This window comes from Charadrius vociferus, unplaced genomic scaffold (assembly GCF_000708025.1).
Source record: "Charadrius vociferus isolate BGI_N301 unplaced genomic scaffold, ASM70802v2 scaffold356, whole genome shotgun sequence".
NCBI lineage: Eukaryota > Metazoa > Chordata > Aves > Charadriiformes > Charadriidae > Charadrius > Charadrius vociferus.
Window position 1 is genome coordinate 1,671,939 of NW_009648717.1, and position 22,342 is coordinate 1,694,280.

General features: G+C 37.4%; 1 protein-coding gene across 1 annotated transcript in view; it reads left to right on the forward strand.

Moving 5' to 3' along the window:
* The first annotated feature begins 6,854 nt into the window (after positions 1 to 6,854).
* Positions 6,855 to 22,342, forward strand: part of CIB2 (calcium and integrin binding family member 2) — a 44,889-nt gene continuing 29,401 nt past the window's right edge. The window contains exons 1-2 of the mRNA XM_009886720.1: positions 6,855 to 6,905; positions 16,802 to 16,836. Coding sequence (XP_009885022.1) covers positions 6,855 to 6,905; positions 16,802 to 16,836 — 86 coding nt within the window. The remainder of the gene's footprint in view (positions 6,906 to 16,801; positions 16,837 to 22,342) is intronic.

Here is a 22,342-nt window from a genome sequence, read left to right on the forward strand (position 1 = left end):
CCTGAGGAGACGCCTCAGGAGACGCCGGCCGAGCCTCCCCCCCCGCAGGGAACGTTCCCGCCTTTTTCTGAGGTACCGCGGGCAGCAAGGCAGACAGCACGCAGCGGTTACCATAAATAAGAATTGAGACAGCTATCTTAAAAAAAAAAAAGCCCCACCGAAAGCGGTGAAGAAACGCTTATATTCTCTGTGCTGAAAGGGTGGTAAGGCGGCTCCGGGGTGTTTCTGAGAGGAAGCCAGGACTCCAGCGGTTGGAGCTCAGGCCTCTGGGAGTAACCCTTTCATCTTGAGGTTTTAAAAAAAGATTTACCTACCTGTGAAATGGGTGATGGTACATCCACCTCCTGTTTGATGTGCTTTGGCACACAGTGATGCAGAAACTCTGTTTGGTGATGTGGTGGGCTCTGCTGCCGTTGCTTCCTGTCAGTCAATTTTTGTCCTATTTTGTTGTCAATTAAAAAAAAAAATAGTTATCAATGGGACTCTCAGCTTTGATTTAAAATCAAGACTGAATTTCTAAACGCAGTGGTTGAAGAATGATATAAAATATGAGTCTAATATAGCTTGAAAAATTAAAAGAGAATTTAAAAGATAACAAAACTGCCTTTGGTTTCTTAAGGGTTTTTTTTGCAACATCAAGATTTGGGTTCTATCTCAGTATAATTTGGTGCCAGTTTTTGGTGGTCAAATACCTGCAGCCCTTCCGTTTACTTCTGTCTTGTATGTGCTTGGAAACGCGGGACTGAGACTGTGTGTTCAGTTTGCTCTTGTCTTGAAAGTGTGAGTAGAAATCCTCAGAATTACACAGCATTAGTTGCCCCTGTTTTCTGGGTGTCATTTACCCCACACACCCCTTGAGAGGGCAGCAGAAGGTATGCAAAATTTTTGAAACAGCTTACTGTGCATATGTTTTATTTTGTTTTTGATAATGCTTTGAATTAAGAATAATCTCTCCGGTGTTGTCTGTAATGGCAAGTGTGCAGAATTCTGTTGATACTGATTTTCTTCTGGTAACTACTGCTGTTTTTTCATTTTAGTCTTTAAAATCCAAGTTGGTCCTGCAGATATCTGTTCTAAATATTTCTGTAAAATAATTTTTTTTTTTACTTCCAAGCTTGACCATACTTGGCACATATTGGCTCTTTTGTTGTGCCGTCTTTACTTTCCACAGCTTGCGTGTCCTGTTCACTGCTTTTTTTCCTCTCCTTTTGTAAATTGAGGCTAGCTCCCATCTGAGGTTGACTTGTGATGTTTCTAGGACATACTAGCAGAGTTTTTAATGGTTTTACTGTGCTGCTTCCCATAAGATGTACACATCTGTTCTACTCCTTTCTTTATATTTGTTGTTTCTTTTGCCATGATGCTTACCAAAGGACCTCATAAATGTTAAGTTGATTATGTGCTATACTACACTAACCAGTATATTACTTTCTGCGTTTACACTCTGACTGTAAATTGGGGGGGGGCGGGGGGGGAGAAATTGGGGAGAAATTCATTTTTGCATATATTTTCAACAGCTATTGGAAAAGGTTTCTGGTCTGTGTCTTATAGGTGCTACCGTAATAATACTACAGTAATAAGCCATTAGCAGTGGCTGGTTTGCATCTGTTCTGAGAAGGGGTAAACAACACTAATTAAATAATCAGTAGTTATTTTGCTTAGAAAAACGGCCCCTATATAGAGATAGCAGTTGTTTCTTTCTCCTAGTAATCACTGTATTGAGAGTCCCTGTGAGGAAATTCATTATATTAAATGTAGTCTGCTTAAGAAACCATTAGTTTTCTTATTATTATTTTGTCCCTGAGGCAAAGCATTGTCTTGTGTAAGGCATCTTCTAAAAAAAAAAAAAAAGTAATTTTTACTTGATTTATTATGGATAAATTAGGCTTAATGAAATGCAGTCAGAAACCTCCATCTTCTGAGAGAGTGTATTTTATTAAGCTAGATAGATAAAATCATAAAACCAACAAATTTGGCACAAGGTTTTCCTTTCTGTTTGTTTTTCTACCATTAAAAACTCTCTACAGAATGTTCTCGCTCATCACAATGAGTGCACTTAGTCAGATAGTCAACATCTTTTATCGTTTTGAGTTTTGCATCTTTTTCAGGTTCTGTTTATTCATTCATAAGGCAGTGCTCAGTCCCACAAAGCGCTCTCGTACAGGCTAGCACTTCCAGGCAAATTTAGTGGGTGTAAGCATCCTACCGGTCGTGTTGGAAAAGCTACTTTTCTATCTACTGCAGTAGCATCAAACCATCATTTTCACTTATTGTAGGATTTGTATTTTGTAACTGTGTATTTACAGCTCATTTTTTATTTATAGTTTGCAATAACTATTAAATCAGAGGCAAGTTGTGACAGTTAGTGAAGCGTATTATAACGGTAATGTTTTGTAGCTCTGTAGCATTTTTCATTTAAGGGACTCACAAGCATTTTTAAGTATTTCATCTCCATAGAACCTATTGTAGGTGAACATTATGATTCCTCATTTACCTGTGAGCAAACAGAATTGTGAATAGGGTTCAAGGAAACAAAACAAGGCCCAAAGACTCAGGGTAAATTTCAACAGCATGAGTGGAGGGTAGAACTTTTCCTTTGTAGTCATTGCAAGTAGTGATCATGGTTACTTACACGTGCAGCAGAAGGGGGCCCTAACTTAACTCATAGAAAGTAGCAACAGAATAAATGTAAAGGCAGCCCTTCTTGATCAAAACTGTTCTTTCTGCTAACAGAGTGCAGCTTTATGAAGAGCTAATCTGCAAGGGAACGTCTGTGTGGGAGAGAAATTGTTGGAATATTTGGCGTAATGGGCATGAAATCTTGCAGGTTTTTTTTCCCCAGTTAAAAGGGTAACTTTTGATTATGTCTATATATGAAAACTCAAAAAAAAAAAAAAAAAGTTGTAGCAAACCAACTTGAGCAGTGAAGGCAGTAGATACGCAACTTGATTGTTAAAACTCTGTCTGGATGTCTCGTTAACAGGTAAAGCGATCTCTGTTCATAGTATCTTGATCTTCCTTTGAGGAATAAGAGCCTTCATACTTAAACCACAGTCAAATTCTCACTGCATAATTTACAGAGGCAATTTAAGGTAGTATGACCTGTCTGTTGGAGGTTATTAAACTTACACCTCTACTAATAAGTCAGAGCAAAGTCATCTGCTGTAGCAGCTGTGGGTAGCGACAATTCAAGGCAGGAGACTTTGCACTGGAGGTGATGGGGAGTGCTCATTTGTGCATCATTTGTCCCGCTCCCTGAGCTCTGGCTGTGGGAGTATGTCCCTGCAGCTGGGGTCAGATTGCAGCCTTAGGTGGGGTGTTAAGCTGTTGCAGCTGACTGCCATCTTGCTATAAAATATTAAATCTGGTGTACATGCTTGATAGTATATTTTCTGCTCTATGGATTAAACTTTTAAAGGAGATGAAGGGTTGCTACTTAACTGTGTTCTCTGGTATACTGGCCAGTGTAATGGCAAGACTGTTGTATACATACTTATACTACTTAGTAAACTTTATTTGCAGCTGATGGCAAGATGTATGCTATGTGTTGCTAAATAGCTTAAAATCACTTACTTTGGCAAGCATTTTAGAGGAATTGAAATACAGTAAAGTGTGATGAAAGGCTGGTACTGATAACACTAAGGTCAGATCTTGCTGTGTACATAGAAAAAGTATTGATTTGTTGCAGTAACTTGCGCTGGGAGTAATTATTGCTTAACAGTCAACTGGCAAATTAAACTTTATCTTTTATCTTTGCTCTTTTTCATTTCTATCTGCTAGTATTTATCAAACTGGAAAATTATCTGATCTTTGCTACATACAAACAGATAGGAGGAGCAAAAAAGAGTTTGTGCGTTATACCATCTCTCAATTTTACCCAGTTAGTACAGCAAGATAATTATGCAGTGAAATATAGGTACCAGTATAGCATGCTTGAGAAGAACTCGCTAGTATAGTGGAACCCTCAACAATCAGTGTTTGAACCCTCTTTTTATAAATCTGTTAATTTTAATTTTATTTCCTAATCAAAAGTACTCTTCAGAGTCTGGAAAGAAGCATTGAAGAAACAGTTTCTTTTCTGTCCATACACTTAGTGGGTGCTGTTCCCTGGGTAAGCTGAGTCTTTCTTTTAAAGCAGTCAACTCTTTTAGCCACACCAGTTTTCCTGCAGAATTTCTCTACATTAGCATGAAACCAAAGCATTTCTAATATGCAAGAGAAAAGTGGAGGGGGCAGAGTGGAAAGCCAGGCTCAAAGGCATAAAAAGGAATGTGTGAACCGCAGGAACTCTACCTCTGGCCAGCTTCATAACCACAAGTCTTATCTAGTTGGTGCTTTCCACTTGACCTTCTCCCTTTTATTATTATTATTTTTATTCTAAAGATAGAGACTAGCTGATATGTGAGTCATCTAGGATACAGTGGGACCAGACAGCCAGCAATATAAAAGCAGGTGAAAAATGAAGAAGTGAGGTGTCAGTCTTTTCACTGGAAGAATACTATTAAGTATATGGAATCACACGACTAAAAGATATGGAGCCCAATCCACCCCTGGTGTCAAATCACTTCTGTGTAATGACATTAGAGATAATTTGGCCATTTATATTTAATCTGATTTGCACATACAGGCAATTGGAATTAGGTGGCTGTGAAAGGAGTGCTATTTCATGCAAATCACTTGGCTGTGTACTGGTCTGGTCTGAGTGAGAAGAGCTGCTAGCTCTTGCATTTCAGTAGCACTGGATCATAACATGAAACATGCTTAATTATATGCATAAGCACTAAAGCCAATGATAAAGATCATGGAGAGTTGAGGATGTGTAAGAACTTTCAGAACTGTGAAAGTTCTTAATCTCAAGGGGCTCTTATGTATTGCTGTTTTCTGATTCAAAAAAGTGTGTTAACAGAGCACTTTTAATAGATAGAAATACTGTCTTTTGCAGGTTTGGGATTTTTTTCTTCTTTACGTTCTGACTTGCTTGTGGAGAATCTTTCTGCACATAACAGGAATACAATGCCACTGTACCCTGGGGAAAAGAGAAAAACCCACAGCACTAGTGGCTAGAAAAACAGAGGTCAGTTTGGTTGTGTAACAAACAGACGATTCAACTCTCTGATATTTGAATAGATGCTTGCTGCACTCTGGATCAGATGGTAGGGCATTCAGAGTTTGTATTGTGCTTACTACCGTAGCTTCTTCCTTCTTATTTTGAAACTGTGCTGTGATATATTCTATTGGTAGAATTAATTCCTTTCACTGTCAAAATTCTGATGTTTGCTTATCGCTAATAAGCCTTGTTGAATACATTCTCATCCCTACCCATTTCTTTTGTATGTATGGTAATACCTTGTGTTTTTGTAGCTCAGGACAGTGCTAGTTTGCAGTTACTCAAATCTGCATTTCCAAATATTAGAATCTAAATAAGTTGTCTCTTAGAACAGTCTGTGGTTCAGCACTTCATAGAATATTTTTACTACATATCCAACATCAATGCTGTTATCAGGTCAGGATCATTAGAAGCTGAGGAAAAGCAGATCATTCTCCAGGTTTTTTTTATTAAACATGCTAACTTGCTGAGGAAACAATGACCATTGGAAGAGCTGTAGATAAAGAAAGTAGGAGTTTTATTAATTACTTATAAACTCTTTCCTGTTCCTGTGTGCACAAATGGGAAGTGAGCAGTCTAAGGTAACATAACAGGTCTTTCCTCCCCGATTCCCTCCTTTCTCACTCAGCCTTCTTCCTACGGTTGTTATAAGAGCTTAACCTTCCGCAGATGTTAGATAATATACTTTTGCTTTAGTTCATTTGTTTTGTCTGCCTGTGTCTCTTACGTGCTCTTTCATTTGTTTTAGTTTTTTAATTTTCCTGGAAATAGGGTTGTATTACTTTAAAATACACCGTGAGCCCTCTAGTGGTACTTTCTACCTTTGCTTTGGGCTGTGGTAACATTTTTTTTCTTTCCAGCTGTGCTTGCTTGAGCTGAAGTAGTCAGATTAACGTCTGTTTAAACTACTTTAATCTTACTGATTTTTTTTTTTTATATATATTTAATGTGAGAAGGAATACTTGCATTCACTGGTATACCTGGGAGTTCGGCACCTCTGGCAGTGAACTCACATCCTTGCTGGCCAGGGCTGGTTCTAGCCACAGTGTAGGCATAAGCATTCACTGGGGGGCCCCTGCGGCACCTGGTGATGTTGTGGGGACGCTCTGGACACTTTGCGCATCCATCCAGCTGTATCTAACGTCGGCAACACGCTACGGGTCAGATCCCAGCACCGACTAGGATGTGCTTTTATCTGTGTGAAGACCAGCTACAGAAACGTTTACTCTGCCAATCCATTTTTCTAGTTCCTAGATTTGCTGTGTGTGTGTAATACGACTGCGCTACCGAGCGCCATCGGGTGACGCAAAGCTGCTCTAAACCATGAAGGTGCCGAGCAGAAGCGCCCTGAAGTCGCAGAGTGAGCGAGCGAGCGAGTGAGGCACCGAGGCGACAGGGGGCTGACTTCTTGCGCTGCCCACTCGGGGTTTTACGTTGTAAAAGCTCTGTATGCCTCTTAGAAAAAGCATCTGAAAAAGGAGGAGAATGGCATCACTGTTTCTGGGCGACACCTGTCTGTGATTTTAACGCTTTCCTTCCCGGCACACTCAAGTGAAACCTTTGCAAAGATTTCTCAATACCGCATCCTTCCTCATTGGACAGGTACAGTCGAAACCAGTTCAATGCAGGCTTTGGGATTTTTTCAGCACTTCCACGGAGTATATGTGCTCTAAATGCCTACAATACGGAGGAATCCAGCTACTTCTAATGGGATGCATTTGCATAGAGGAAGAATTCCTCATTTAAGATGGGTAATAAGCAAACGATATTTACTGATGAACAGCTAGATGCCTACCAGGTAAGACATCTTAGTTTGCATTAGGGGAAAGAAAGGCATAATCTTAATATGTTTGTGTTGGGTTTTTTGTTTGTTTGGGGTAGTGTTTTTTCCAAATATAAACAAAAACTTCATTTGTAGCCAGCATGCATATATCATACTGTTCCTTCCCAGCAATTGTAATAGTATTGTAAGGATGGGTTGTCGAAGACAGTCCGTTTAATTCCCTTCTCTGTATACAAGGAAAGGAGTTAAATCCTGAACGCATGGACTAGCAAGCAGGATAAAGACTGTGACTAGCTTCACAATGGGAGTTCTTAGCAGAATCTTCCTACTGAGTGTTTTGTAAAGAAGAAAGTGTAGCAGTAACCTGTTTTTTCTCTCCCTGATGCCTTTGCTGTCAATAGAGGGGAGAGGAAAAAATAATAGTCTTGTCTAATTTAACTTCTCCAAAGGATAAGTCATAGAAATACGCTCACTGTAATTCCAGAACAGGTATCCTTACACTTGCATCCACTCCTGGATGGTAGTTTCTTACCTTAACAGAAGTAGTATGCGTTCTATGTCCAGGGGTGGCTTATTGGTACTTCTTTATTTACTTCACATTGCATCAACTGAATTTTTAATAGAGTAATAAAATAATAATTCCCAGTTTTCACCCATGTTTCAGCACACTGCAAATCTTGCTGAAATGGATTGCGGCAACCTATCTGCCCAGTGGGCATCTTGAACAAGTTTCTGAAAATACAGTGAGGCAATATATTGCATAGAAGTGTGCTGAAGAAGGAACTACTTATTATGAGATGCAGACAGGGTTGGCTGCATTACTCTATTCTCTTACATGAAGCGATAAACATAGGATAAGTGTGCAGAAAATCAGCATTTAGTTTATCTCGGGATAACCAAGGGGCAGATCCAGTGCATGCAAAAGTAAATTACTTTCTTTTTACCTTCAGTGTCTTTGACTCAAGCTCTTGAAGTAGAAACCATGATTTTAAATATTGATTTTCTCTGGAGTTACTGCTAATGTGGACTTTTCACAGATGTAGATATTTAGCCACAGATAATCAGGCTAAGGATAGGGATGCAAAAATGCTTTAAAATGTTATCCCATGCTGAAAATAAGGCATATATTAAATGCTCTTATTAAATTCCTAGCCTTTTTCTTGTCATTGTAGACTTGATGATCTTGAAGGTCTTTTGCAACCTAAACGATTCTATGAGTCTGTAAATGTGAAAACGGAGCTTCTTTGATTTCTACTTTGTCACACATCTCACCCTCACCAGCTGTCTGTCACTGTAACATATTAGTCTAAGTTAGTGGTCTTAAACTTAGTAGTCAAAGATCCAGAAAGGCTCTTTTACATCCCTGCTGAAAGAGAAAGAGAGAAATCAAAGATCTGTAACAGACTGATGTCTGTCTTCCTACTAACAATAAAGGTGAACACAGAACAGAGCCCAACTGCAATGCAACAAAACAAAATCCAAATGTAATTAATGTTATCTTCTTGACATAAACTGGCAAATGCAAGAGCTGAAATGTCATCCCTAATTCACTTCTCTTCATGTAGAAATTGCCTTTCTCTAATGGCTTTTGCAGCCCCTGCCTTGCATAATGCTGGGTAATTGATCTCAAAGCCTGGCAGTAGTTAGGCCCAGTGGATTGAGGCAGCCTATGGGATTTCTCTGTTACAGGCAGACTTGTAGTTCATTAGTATAATGCTAGATAATTTTTACCTCGTAATAGCAGTTATTATGTATGTAAGTACAATAAAATAGCAAGTTCCAGGACAACTAACCTCCAGAATTTGTCAGGAAGGAATATCCTTATGCTGAGAACAATTGGATAAAGTCCTTATTTTACTGGTGATTTGCCTCTGATCTATTAGTTATTGCTTACCTCTTGGATCTTTTAAGCTTAGAAATCCTGGACTTACTGCTGTACCATTCACACAGAGAGCTCTTGTCTCTCCACTGCATTCCGGGGGAGTATGCAGTTGCTGTAATACAAACGGAGCCGTTTGACTTGGAGTTTGCCATCTTATCTGCCTTTTTCTCATTTGTGGAATTCCTTCAGGACAGAAAAGGGAAGAATGGGGTAATGGTTCCAAAATTTTTAAAATGCAGGTTTTTCATTTCTCGAGACGGCAGTTGGGTTGGCAGGTCCTCTGAACGCTGGACCAAAGTAAAACACTGTGTAGCTCGGTCCCCTTTGCAAGAGTCTCTTATGCACATCTGTACCCCAATGTACAGCCAGGCATCTACATACAAATTGCTTTGAAAATGGATCATTGATTAATCCCCTTTTTTTTCTCCAAATGACAACTAGGCAACTTCTTGGGAATTTGTATGTCTATGAGTTGGTACTGTACTCCGTACAATAATACTGAGGACTACAGAGTCCATAGTATCAGTATAGCAAAAGCATCAACTTAATCCTTTTTGTAAAATAGACATTTTTTTTTTAATTCCCCAACAGTTCCTATTAGAAGACTGTTCAAAATCGCACTCCTGTCATGGTTAGACTTATTTCTTTATCTGAATATATTTCTGGCCATTGTATTACCTGGTTGTAACTTCCACCATTTTTGTGGAAATGTGTGCTGGAAAGCATACAAATTGCTCTGAGCTTACAGCACCTGAATGTTGCTTTAGTAGTAAAATCTTTTTCTTAATGCATTTTTGTTTTTTCTAAGTGCTTGTTCCATGGGAGACACTTCTGATAGGTAAAAGGGAGATGGAAAAGTCAGAAGTTAATGTGCTTAAATTATGGTAAAACCATATGTAAGGGGCTTTAGTTTTCTGGAGTAAAGATTAAGCTGCAGAAAAATCACCTGCTTGAAGAGCTAGCACACACAAATCTCAGATGATTATTATCATACTAATGAAATAAAATAACCTTATTTTATTTGTCTAAAACTTTCTGAAATGCTTATGTTTAAACTTTTTTTTTTTTGCATATAAACTGTCATATTAAAGAATCACTTTTTAGCAGAACCTATACATTTAAAGGAAATAATTGTAAATCACCTATACATTTAAAGGAAATAATTGTAAATCTGGTCACCCACAAGGTGACCTCAATGTTTTAGTAGAGGAGTGTTTAAAAAATCTTGGGGAGAGGTGGACATTCGAAACTGTTTGTAAAAAAAAAAAAAAAAAAAAAAAAAAAGCATAATAGAACTTGATAATATTAAGCCTCTCGTAGCTTTTTTTTCATTCAGAGCAGGTAAAGGCAATTTATGTAAAGAAACAGTGATAAGCTGCAAATCTAACACCTTCTCATATCACCTGTTATTAAGATAGTGTTCTAGTTGGCAGCTCTTTAAATTTTCACAAGCTTAGTGAAATGCTTTGGAAATTAGGCTGTCACAAACATTGGTTTCCTCATGCAGATTCATCTCACTTTAAAAGTTAGCCTTGTAAGAAGATGAATTCTACTGGGGATTTCTGCTTCTTCTGCCCTTAGAGTAGTTGACTGGTGGGTTTTTTTGTGTGTGTGTGTGTTTTTGTTTTGGTTTGGGGTTTTTTTTGGGCGGGTGTTACATAAAATGAAAAATCTAACCCAAGGTCTGGTTAGGGAAAAGGTAAGAATTAATCAGCAAGAATGGTGTATTTCATTGCAATTAAAGAACATTTTAAAATTAAGCTTTTAAAAGAGCTGTCTACAGATTTTGGAGGTCAAGTCTTGTAATGAGAAAAGAAAATGAACAGGAATTTTAGGGTTTTTTTGAGCGATGCTGTATGAAGATGCTTGGAGCAACAGAAAATAAAGGTATACAACAAAGCGACATCAGAGCTGTATATTGGCTTCAGTGCACTGCATTTTGCACTGACAAACACTTATATCAAGTAGGAAATGCACAGAAGCTGTGCTTGCGGTATGGACGAACTACTCCACTGTTCAGTCAATCTCATTGTCTTTTCTGGGGTTACTCGAATAAGTGGTCTGAATTTGATATGAATTTGATTCTAATTTATTCTTAGTAGACAGAAACTAGAGAATATAGGGAAAAAATATAAAATATCAGATGTTACAGTTTTTATGCAAGCCATTTCTTTTTGTATTTGTTCATTAATGGGATTATTTACTCTACATTATTTAATGCTGCCTCAAAACAAACTGATGTTTATCCTGGCTGTCTTCGAGGCAATATTGCAATAAAAGATAGTAATATGAAATAATGACTTGCTGCTTTCACACAAGAATTTGTCTATTACAGAACTAACTCTTTTCCTTTTATTAAAATTCTAGTCAAAGTGGGATTCAACTATATTTCACGAGAATTATGCAAAACCAGATGAAACAAGTTATGTTATGATCTGTCAAGAAATGCCATTTATAAAATGAAACTAGGTCATCAAGCTATTTTTTGATTTAAAAAGCTATGCTTGACTTAATCAGGATCTCTTAAAATGAACCCTTTGCAAGAATACAAAAAGTGTATTCATCACAGGTTCTCCAAGATCTTCTGTAAAAAGTACTTTTCAGTTTGATAGAGTATTGCTGTTGATGTGCAAATTTTACGTAGCATAATAATGGAACAAGGTTTTTGTGAATTTATGCTTGAGTCAACTTCGGGTTTCGTGTTACCATTTGGTGCATATATAGATTGAGCAAAATTACATCTGTTGACAGTCGCTTCCTCAGTCCTTGCTAATGTCTGGTTTTACTCCCATGTTGCAGTATAAATGTATAAACTGTGTGTGTGTTTTAGTTGCTCTGGCTGTAGTTCTAAAATATATACGATTACAAACAAAGATAGGCTGGATGTTAAAATCTCCATTGACATTCTGATGCAACCAGCATTTTTTAAGATAAAAGTCCATATACCAATGCTATTATTAATGCAGAAACTAACTCTGACAGGATTTTTTTAGTGTTTAAATCTGGATTCACTAAAGTACTTGCACAGCTATGCAACAAAGACTGGTGCTAGTCTCATTGGCTTCCAGTAACTCTTTATATGTTTACAGTGATGTGAAGACATAAATATCTTGCTGACTCAGTCTTGCACAACTGTCTGCCAATCTTAGTTGTATGGCAACTAGAAAAAAAGTATTACGTTTGTAGAATGTTACCAGAATAGAGATAATCATAGATCTTAGATGAAAGTTCATTTGCTTCTATCCAGCACCTTTTTGATTACTTCATAGGATGATGTTTTTATGGTGTTTTGATTTAATGCTCTTAGACACATTGTGTACTTTTGGCACGGTACAAAACATAATTTGTGATTTTAAAAATGAAACCTCTGAAATAATTTGCCTGAAATAGTATCATTTAAAATACTGCAGCCTTCAGTACTTCTCATTTCTTAAAAGCTGCTCTGTAAGATAGCTATATGGATCTAGTCTGTCTTGCCTTGAGGATATTGTCAACGTTCCTGTTAGTCATTGGTTTACTTTATCTGTGGTTTGCTGGCTTTTGTTTGAGATGTTTTTTCTAATTTGGAGTAATTGTCTACTGCTAAGACTCTTTTATATCCTTTCCTTATTTATAAAACATCCCAATGGAGCTGTTGCAGGATCAGAATAAACCTGCTCTTATGAAACTAGGCAAATAAAAGGCAGAATTACATATGTATTTTCTTAGAGGAGAAATATGCATTTAATGGATTTAATAAATATTATTTCACAGTAGCTTTGCATACTTAAGCATTGCTATTCTTTGATTCTATTGTTCCCTTCTCCAGTTTTTCTTCTTTTCTATAGAGAAGTGTTTTGCTTATCTATGTGAAATTAGTTTTATTTGAAAACTGTGCTCCACGCACAATGATACTTGCCTCTAAAGATGGTAAGTGATAATCTTTCATTCAGTGGACTCTGCTGCCATTCATAAACTGCATACTACACTCTGATATTGGCAATAGATCCAACAGAACAAATCACATGTGGTCAGATTCTGGATCTGTACCTCATGTTACGCTGTGTGTACACACTTTACATAAAATTAAATATCAGCATTCTTAGCACAGGTATCTCTATTCCTGTTTTTTTTTGTTCAAATCACTGTAGAACTAAACATAAAGCAGAACCGATCTAGGAGTTTGCAGTGAGGTCTTACAGACTAGTGGAAAAGAACCACCATATTTCAGTCTGTTCCCATTTTGTCTTAAACCTGCATTCACTTGACATAGGAGATCTCTAACAGCCTGTACATTTTGCTCTTTTATAAAGTAAATTTTAAGAGCAGAGACTATTAACCCCATTTTACAAGCAATGTTGAGTGACTTGCAGAAAGTCATGCTACCAGCCAAGAGAAAAGCCACCCATGGAACCTAAACACAGCAGCTGTCTGACTCTTCTCTGCAAAGTATTTTAAGAACCAGTTAAGCTACCTAAATGCCAAATTTGAGAACCAAGTCCTATTACACAAGCTAGTGATCTCATTAAAATAAATGGAAAATTTTCTGTTTGCATTATTTTATTCACTTTGCTGAACATAAGGAAGTTAAGTGGATAATCGCAGATTTGTTGAAGTCATATTTTACCTCAAAAAAACCCAGTAGTCATCCTCTATGTCAGACTTCTAATTAACTTGATTATTAAGGGCAGAAGGACTGACCGAGTGCGCCAGTTGATCTTAGAAAAGGAGCACGTATTTTCTCAGGAGCTGGAGTAGGTGACCTTTCAAGGCAAAGCCTCCATTCTAAATAACCTAAAACCCACAAGGGGCCTCCTGGTAGCAGGAGTTTTTCAGGCCATTGTATAACATTAGAAATAAAAGCATTTATTCTCAGGATAAATTCTTGCCAGGAATCTTGAATTTATAAGAATTATAAAAACTCTGGTGACATTTATTTGTTCAGTATTTTAGTTTGTGCTTTTCTAGCTGGACTCCCAGTGGCTTTAGTGTCCAGACAGAATAGACAGGTTGCTTTTTAAGTTCATAATAAACTCAAATACAGTCCACATAATAGAAAATGTGTTCCATGGTATCTCTGGCTTGAGGGAAGATGAATGTCATCATATGCATAAATGACAAATGTTTTCCAGGACCCACTTCACCTTTCCTTATGAAGGAGTTAATTTAACATTTTAGTTTACCATTTATTGTCCATCACTGTGTATTTTCTGTATGAATGAAGTAGCCAGAAGAAAATTGCATGATTCACCTCCGTGTTTCTTTGGCCAAAAGTCTTTAATTAAATTGGGATTAAATTGCTGGTTGTCCATCAACTGTAAAATGTAATTATGTTATTTAGACCCTTGTTCCATCGTGACTTTCATCTAACTTAGGGCTGTGCTTTCGAATAAACAAAAAGGCAGTTCGGCACCTCTTTCCTGCCATCAATAGATCCTTGTTTTAGCTTCATCTCTTGTACCAGCACTACTGATGCTATGTTCTAAACCACTAAAAGGAAATGATCCATGCTAGAAGCTAATCCATTTTTACTAGCTTAGTTTCCTTCTTTCAGAGTTCTCTGCTACAGTTGCACTACTCATCGGCGTGAAGTCCGTATAAGGGAAGAGGCAGAGATAGGAAGCTGAGAGAAGCTGGCTGAGAAGATGGCTGGGCTTCCCCTTCGGAGATAGCTCGGAGCCATGGCTTTTACATTTGGCATTTGAGACCAGACAGGCTTCTTGATGGTAAAGCATTTCTTAAGTGGTGTGTATGATCTTGCTGTGGATCAAAAGTATAGGCCAGGTCACAATTAGTTTGTGGTACTCTGACCCTGAGTAGCTTTAAGGTCTCTGCAAGTGGTCTGTGAAAACACTGTAGGGTGGTTGTTTTTTTGATACCTCTCATCCCTGACACACAGTTCCATGTAATTGGCAGGCATAATTGCAATGCTGCAGTCAATAATGGTGGTCAGACAGATACTTGCAACTACTTTTGGTATAAAGGTTTTTAGATTATATTAGTAAAAAAATTGTTTTATTAAAGTAGAAAAGACAGATAATAGTGTTTGTTGTGAAAGACATGAGATGACTCAGATTTAAAAAAAAAATAAATATGTGGACCTTCAGCCAAAAAGGTTTATGATTTGATTTCTTAATGTGTCTTCCAATGGCATTTTTGTGTGATTTCTGGAAGGTAAAGGGTAACTTTTCTTTTTCATCTTTATCACCATTTGCATATCAATTCCCTGTAGCTTTCTAGTTAAGTAACAGTGTCTGCTGTTTTCTCAAGCCCGTATAATTACGGGATGATTGCTGCTGAGGGCATTACAATTATTTGTGAGATTGCACCTTCCTTTCGGTAGTAAATGAAGCATCCTTAAGTGACAGTTTGACTGTAAGTGTTGAATGTGCTGGAATTCATGAAGACTTAACCATCTGGCTCCTATTTCACTTTGTGCAGTTCCAGACAATGTGACATCAGTGTCAGCAGCTCACAAGGTGCTTCCTATTGTGCCTTGTAACACTATTCTGCTACACAATATACTAAAGGAAGAGCCACTTCTCCTGCTGCTCTATATGGAGGAGGGCAAGCAAACTCAATAATTGATACCATGCAGGACTGAGAGCATACCTGGATACCCGAGACAAGCTGTTTGACTGCCTCAGGTACCTGCAATCATTTGCTTTTCCTCTCCTTGGAAGAAGCAGGCATTTAGCCAGAATGATTCTCAGCTTGGGAAAGAAATGCTTTTTCACTAGTTGACTGAAGAGTAGGACTGGGGGAGTCGTACCAGTTGTACGTACTCTCAAGTATGCCTTACCAAGTCTGATGATGTTATCTTGCCACTAGCTGATTTAAAAATATGGTCTATTTGAAGTATGTTTACATTAAAGGAGGAAAACTACTAAAAGCTGAATTCTTAGGCAAATGCCTTGCCACATCACATGGGCCTGTGAGAGAGGTGGACAATTAGGAAGAATTTTGTGGTTTGGTTGTTGTTCCCTATGTACACACCCTCATCAGCCACTAGCTCTAAGAGAAGAAGATGCATATTCTCTGAATTTATGACCTGAACAATGTTCTAAACTGACCGTCCAGTATCTCATGGCCAGCAGGGTTCCTAGTTTTGGATGCAGGGCTGAATTTCCCCCAAATATGTATTAGGTGAGTGGGATTAGGGGACATTTCTGTTAATGGGATGAGACTGATTATTATGGTTCCTGACAGCACCTGAAAATATAACTTACTTTGTGACTGATGTAGAATGACATGAAGTGCAAAGTCTTTCACTGCTCATATTATGGTTCTTTTGTGAAGTGTAAGAATTCTTCTAGCAAAATACAGATGTTCCTAAAGAGTGAATTAAACCCGTGGAAATGCAGTCCCACAACAGAGCCATTCGGAATGCAAGCGAATGCTTGTAAGCTCTTTTTCCATGTTCAGCCAGCTCTACTTTCCATTCTAGCAAGTTATTTCAAATTCTGTGATACCACAGGGAAAGCCAAATAGTTTACCTGCTGTTTGGAGTAGGGGCTGTCCTTTCATCTTTGTTCCTAACATATGGGAATTTGCAGCCTTTGCCAAACTGACCACAGTGCAAAGTAATTGTTAGTAAAGAGCTAATAACTAAGTACATAACTTTTATTATTAAATCACTTGCCTCTATTAGAGGAATATTCCAAGTTAGAAGGTAGTTTTCTTCATCTATTTGTTATTTATAGGTTTCTAGATCCATTTATTGAATGGTTTTGGCCTATACCTCACTTTTTTGATTTAATTTTGTTTCTGGTCTGGTCATTCCACAGTGGAGAAGTATTTCAGCAAGCTGGGTTTTTTCCTTCTGAAGTTTCACACTAACAATATTTTTTTCCTGATAGCCCTGTCCTTAGGATGTTTCAGTTATTCTATAGCTTATATTCCTTTCTGAGTCAAAAGCAGATGCTACACAAATGACATCTTTAATGTTTTTCTTCCAGATCCGAGTTTCCTTCTAAAATGTTGAGAAAAAAGTCTTTGCTGTTGTTTTCAATATTTCTATAGTACAGTAACACATTTTATTTTTTAACAGGATTGCACGTTCTTCACTCGGAAAGAAATCCTTCGGTAAGTAAATTGTATTATATTTTTCCTTTATGATTTGTATGGAAGGGACTAAATCTTTTTTTTTTCCTGACTTGTGAGGAAACCAAATAAAGCCAGTTACTTTGCATGAATGAACAAGTGTAGGATTGGACTCAAGATATACTTACAGTATGTAAATGTGTATAAACAAACAGGTGGAAAATAGCTTGATGTCAATATCATAGGCTTTTCTAGGGATAAGCCATTGAACAGTTGAGAGACAGTGACTTTTTATGAAAGGAATTTGTTGCTTTTCTGCTCAATTATACCAATGAGGGCACATTCTTTAGTTGGTATGGGTTTTGATATGGACTTAAGTGTGGGAAAAACTATCTGCAGAGTGCTAAAAATGTTTTGGGGTTTTGGCTGTTTTTTTTTTTTTCCTGTACAAACTTTTGCTACAGAAAGTTACGAAGATTAGGGTCACTACTAAGCAATAATAGAAGGTCTCACTGTTTGCAGTAAAAGGGACTTTGGTTTTTTTGGTAGTGATGGATTGAGCCAAACTGAAGTAATATTTGCCTGTGTCTATGCTGACTTCTTGCCCTGGATCCTGCCATGGATTCTTGATCTTCTGACTGTTCAGATTAAGGATCTGTAAAAGCATGACATAGATCCTGGCCTGTCAGTACACCCGTTGTTTTTCCTGAGGATTTTTGCCCCATTAGGGAGTGAGAAGAAATCTGTGGTATGTATCTAGACCTATGAGCTCATAATGCTTCAGGATTCTCAATTAGAATAGCTTCTCAGATAAAGAAGACTTGGTTTTTATAAACCTTGGGAACTGTTCTGAGATCAAAAATAGACGTGGCCTCTGAGAGAAACGTTCTTTGCCTTTGGTCTGTTGCTGTAAATCTCAGTAAGGCTGATGTTCAGTGACTCTGTCAAGACAAAAACTAATGGCATAGCTTTGTCTGGGGTGCTTTATTTTTTGCTGGAAACATAAAGGGGGTATTTCAGCTAATTTCTTGCTTACCTTATTCTCGTTACTCACAGAGAAATGAAGCCTCTCTCCTCAGCAGTGCACAGCATCTCTGAGACCGCTGTGCAGTATGAACACTACAATACCACCACCTAAGCCAGCATTTAATTTGGTCCAAGTCCCTCTTATATAAATGTTATGATTTAAAATTTAGTCACATTGTTGAATTACATTATCATGATATATGATAATGTATCATGATATGTGATAATGTGACTGAATAAGTCCGAATATGTGTGCAGTGAGTGTGTGATAGCTGGCCCAAAGATAAACTAACCTTAACACAGGTGGCTCCAGCAGAGATACTGGCATGTTCAAAGCGAGTCAAGGCTTCACAAAAGTGAATTACCATAGGATGGATGTAACTTCTTTAGCAAAGCATTCCTCAGCTGCAAACCTCAGGAATGACACATAATCGTTAGCTATAAAGAGGTGTAATTTTCTGTTTGTGGTACCCTACAAAAGTCATGCAGTGTAAATAAAAATGAATGGTCATTGTATGTTCTGTCAGGGCTGCAACATTGTTAATTCTGCTTGAGAACGCTGACTTTGGCAGTAACAGAATTTGTCATCACAATTTGTTCAGAAAAGCAGCTGTGAGTCCAAAAATAAGAGCGACTTTATGGTTTAGACATCAGAAGTGTTTTGGTGATATTCCTGTACTGTCATTAGTTCCAGTAGTTGGGTACAGAATAAAAGATCTTCCTGTGTAGCCACCAAATCTCAGATATCTACATTATATAGCCAGAAAAAAAATCCCTAATGGCTTAGTGTGATTTTCTGTATAAAACAGACCTTTAGACACCTTCTAAATCTTTTAAAAATCAACAAATATTGTTCTTCTGTTTCACAGGGCTACCTTGATACACAGCTGAAATAAATTTGTTTGGATTGGATAAACTGAAAAAATTGCTTTATATTTATAAAACTCCCTTTAAATTCAAGATTTTTAAAAGCTTTATAAACAGTGAATTACTTGGATTTATGCTGTGTTTCTATGGGGCAAGTAATTTGAATTATGGATTTTACATTTTACATAAATTAAGGTTCTCTGTCGCTTTGAATGCTCAGTCTAAGCAGAGAATTTAGACCTTTCTAGAGGAAGTGATTTGTAAACTGTGGTACTATGTCATCTTGCTCTTAGGAGTAATTTTTTTTCCTCCTTTGGGATAATCTCTAAGGAAATACTGGAATTAGTCTGAAAGCGTAATTGATTTCCACTGCAAGAAGAAAAGTGAATGATTTTTGGTACTTGTACACCTAAAATGTACCTAGGGAAAAATCTGTGAACAAATAGGAAGCTTAAAACACATGCAGTACAGGCCCAATTTAAAGACTATGACATAAAATGTGACCAATTTTATAGCAAGATTGTAACATTGGTGGGGAGAGAATGGACTCGGAACTGTAAAATGCTGATGAAAGAAAAGAAATAACCAATCGAACATCTCCACAAAGGTTGTAATCTGTGCTTAATCTGAGTAGGCCAACCTTTTTCTTGTTTTTTTTTGGTTTTTTTTTTTTAATCTAGAAAAAGGCGGTTCCAAATTGTAAATTTGAACCATCATGTGCAACTGAGAAAATACAGAAAGTGTACTTTGAAAAGTGCATTGCATATTGCAAGAAAAGATATTCTAAAGTAATGAAATTAGAAAATGTCATTGGATGGTAGGCAAACAGGAATTTACAGTGTTGCAAAATCTGGCTAGGAAATGAAGAGTCAGCAAGTTCTGTTCTCTTTTTCTGGGTTGCAGTGGATAAATACAGAGAATAAGTTTGCATTGTGCAGCTTTGACAAACGGATAAAAACTGGCTGAAATGACTGAAAAAACTGGCTGAAAAAACTGGCTGATTCTGTATTTCAGTACAGAATTGTCATGAAACTTTCACGTGCATTCTTCAGTCTTTCTTGACATGTGAGACAGATAAAAATTATGATGAAGTTTGATATCAGGACATTGAAGACAATGTTTCAAAACATTCTGAAGATCACAACAATAAATGAACTGGATTTCCAAGTATTTTTTATATAACAGTATTCTGAGATTGATTTTTCATATATTCCATATCCAAAACCTGAGACTGTATTGCGCACAGGACCTTTGGTAATGGTAAAAACATGTCACAATTTATTTCAGTAAATAAGAGCACTCCATTGTCCTGCAGGACTGTTGGCAGCATAAAGAAATATCTGAGTAGAAATGGATCTTTATTTCTTCTTTGATTTAGGCAATTGCACAGTACTACAAATTCCACACTGCTGGACAGAACACTACATGTATCTCTCTCAAAATTGTGTAATTTGAAGCAAGACTTGCATGGCAAGTGTGACATAGAGTAGAGGAGGTCACTGTAATTCATAGGACTTGATGATAAAGGAAACAGCATTGAATTATGGAAAAGGTTGTCTTGCTATTCAAGAACAAGAGGATGGTTTTCTATCTAGGAAAGTTTGCCATGGGGACTATGAGTGTGCTAGGGGAATTGGAAGCTCCTGTTTACTTTCTTACTCTGTCACTAGTCTATGTAAGCAACTGAGCAGCTTTGACAAATTGCCACTGAAATTCGTCTGTGTTACCTACACAATATTTTTGTGCCTTTTAAGTTCGAGGATATTTCCTTCGTCTTGCCTGTTTAGATTGCAAGCTCTGCCTGGTAAGGATAATTTGAACATGTAAAATGCAGTGTGCTAAAACTGATCGTAGTTGTAGCTTTTACATTTTATGGCAATGAAAAAGCTGTTCTGAGTATTTTTTTAAGGCTTATGGTATCTCTGAGAGGTATAATTGTCACTTGGTAGACCTGGTCATTTAAATAGAACAACTAAAGAACAGTGAAGTGTTGATTGTGGCAAATACTATTTAAGTTAAAACAACCCTGATAGATTTTTAGTAAGTACTGTTTCTCTTAAAAGCGTATGAATGTAAATAAAGAATATTGTTTTGGTTTGCTTTTCTCTCTTCAGTAACATAAAAGGGCATGACTGATGTCAATGATAACACCCAAAATTGTAATAATTTATTGTGAAATAGAAGTGTAGCTTCTTCCAATAAGAAACATTTAATGGACCTCAGCTTGAGGACTGTGAAAGCCTAATGATACATTTTGTATTTCGTAACTGAAGTTGTAAGGAAACAATCTATTTCCTGAGAAAAGAACAAAGCATGCACTTAGACTCAATTACATTATTTATGCTTGTGGGCTGTGTACGGGAGATAAGTCATGCCTGCATGACTTTGCATCCTATCTGTATCAAAAGGAGAAAACCCAAAAATACTTATGAGAAATAGTGCAACCTTAGAATATGATTGTGAAAAAATAGGTATTCTTGGGGTAAGAGATTAAGTTAATCAATGGTGAAAAATAGATGCACTGTTTGGAAAGTACAGTATACAAAGCTGAGTATTAATGTTTGATGTAAAATGCTTGGAAGAATAAAATAATGGGAGTAGTTCTGTAAAGGCCTAAACCCATGGGAGAAGGAATAGTCACTTGAAATCATTGTATCTCCTCTTCTGCCTTCTCTTCACAGTGTGATGTTTCTGCTTATTGGGAACCTCTATACATAATCAGTTTATGATACGGCAGATAGTAATACAATCAATAGCATTTATTTCTTGTATATAAACTGTTGAATACAAGTTGCTGTCTAAGGAATAGAGTAGAATCGAAGTATTTCTGCCTGTCTGAGGTGAAGTTTTACTGGGTAGGAAGAGAATGGATTATGACCCCCTCGTTAATTAGCACTTACTAATTTAGCATGTTCCCATCTCAGTTAAGAGGGAATAAGTACTGTTGTGCATGTCTTTATGCACTGCAGATGCAATATGAAGTGCCCGTTCAGTTCTTCAGGTCTGTTTAGGCTGAACTGAATTTCTTGTGTGTCTGCGAAGTTCAGTGAGACAATCTCGCAAGGAGTAACCTTACAAAAAAAAAAAAAAAAAAAAAGGAATAGTTGGTTGGCTGAAGTCAGCCCCCTGGGTGGCTCACCATCCATTTGCATGAGCGTTAGCAAGGACACAAGGGAAGGGGCACAGTTATGTAGGTGGGGATGACAGGATGAATATGGCAGCTCCAATTTAGATCGATTTAAACTGATGTAAAGCAGCATGAGATTGCAGTTAGGTGAAACGGGCTAAGTGTTTTTATCTGTCCTTACAGGAAAAGTAGCCCATCAAAAAGCCCCAACAACAACAAATCTATTTTCTGCTGGTTTAATGAGCTGAATCAGCTCTCTGAGGGATCAGACAAGTGCTAAAGCTGGCACAAGAGCCGGAGCGAGCAAATGCAACTGAAAATGAGGAAAGGAGAGGAGAGCAAGGCTTAGCATTGCAGTACCACTAAGGTGGTAGACTGGCTTAGTCTAACTTCAGTGTTTAAGACTTTTTTACCGGCATCAACTTAATTCAACAATAACACGGGCTGTGGTCAAAGGGGTTGAGGACACATTCTCATGATTGATAATCTGGGTGAGGAAGGCATCATGTTAGCACATTATTGGGAAAG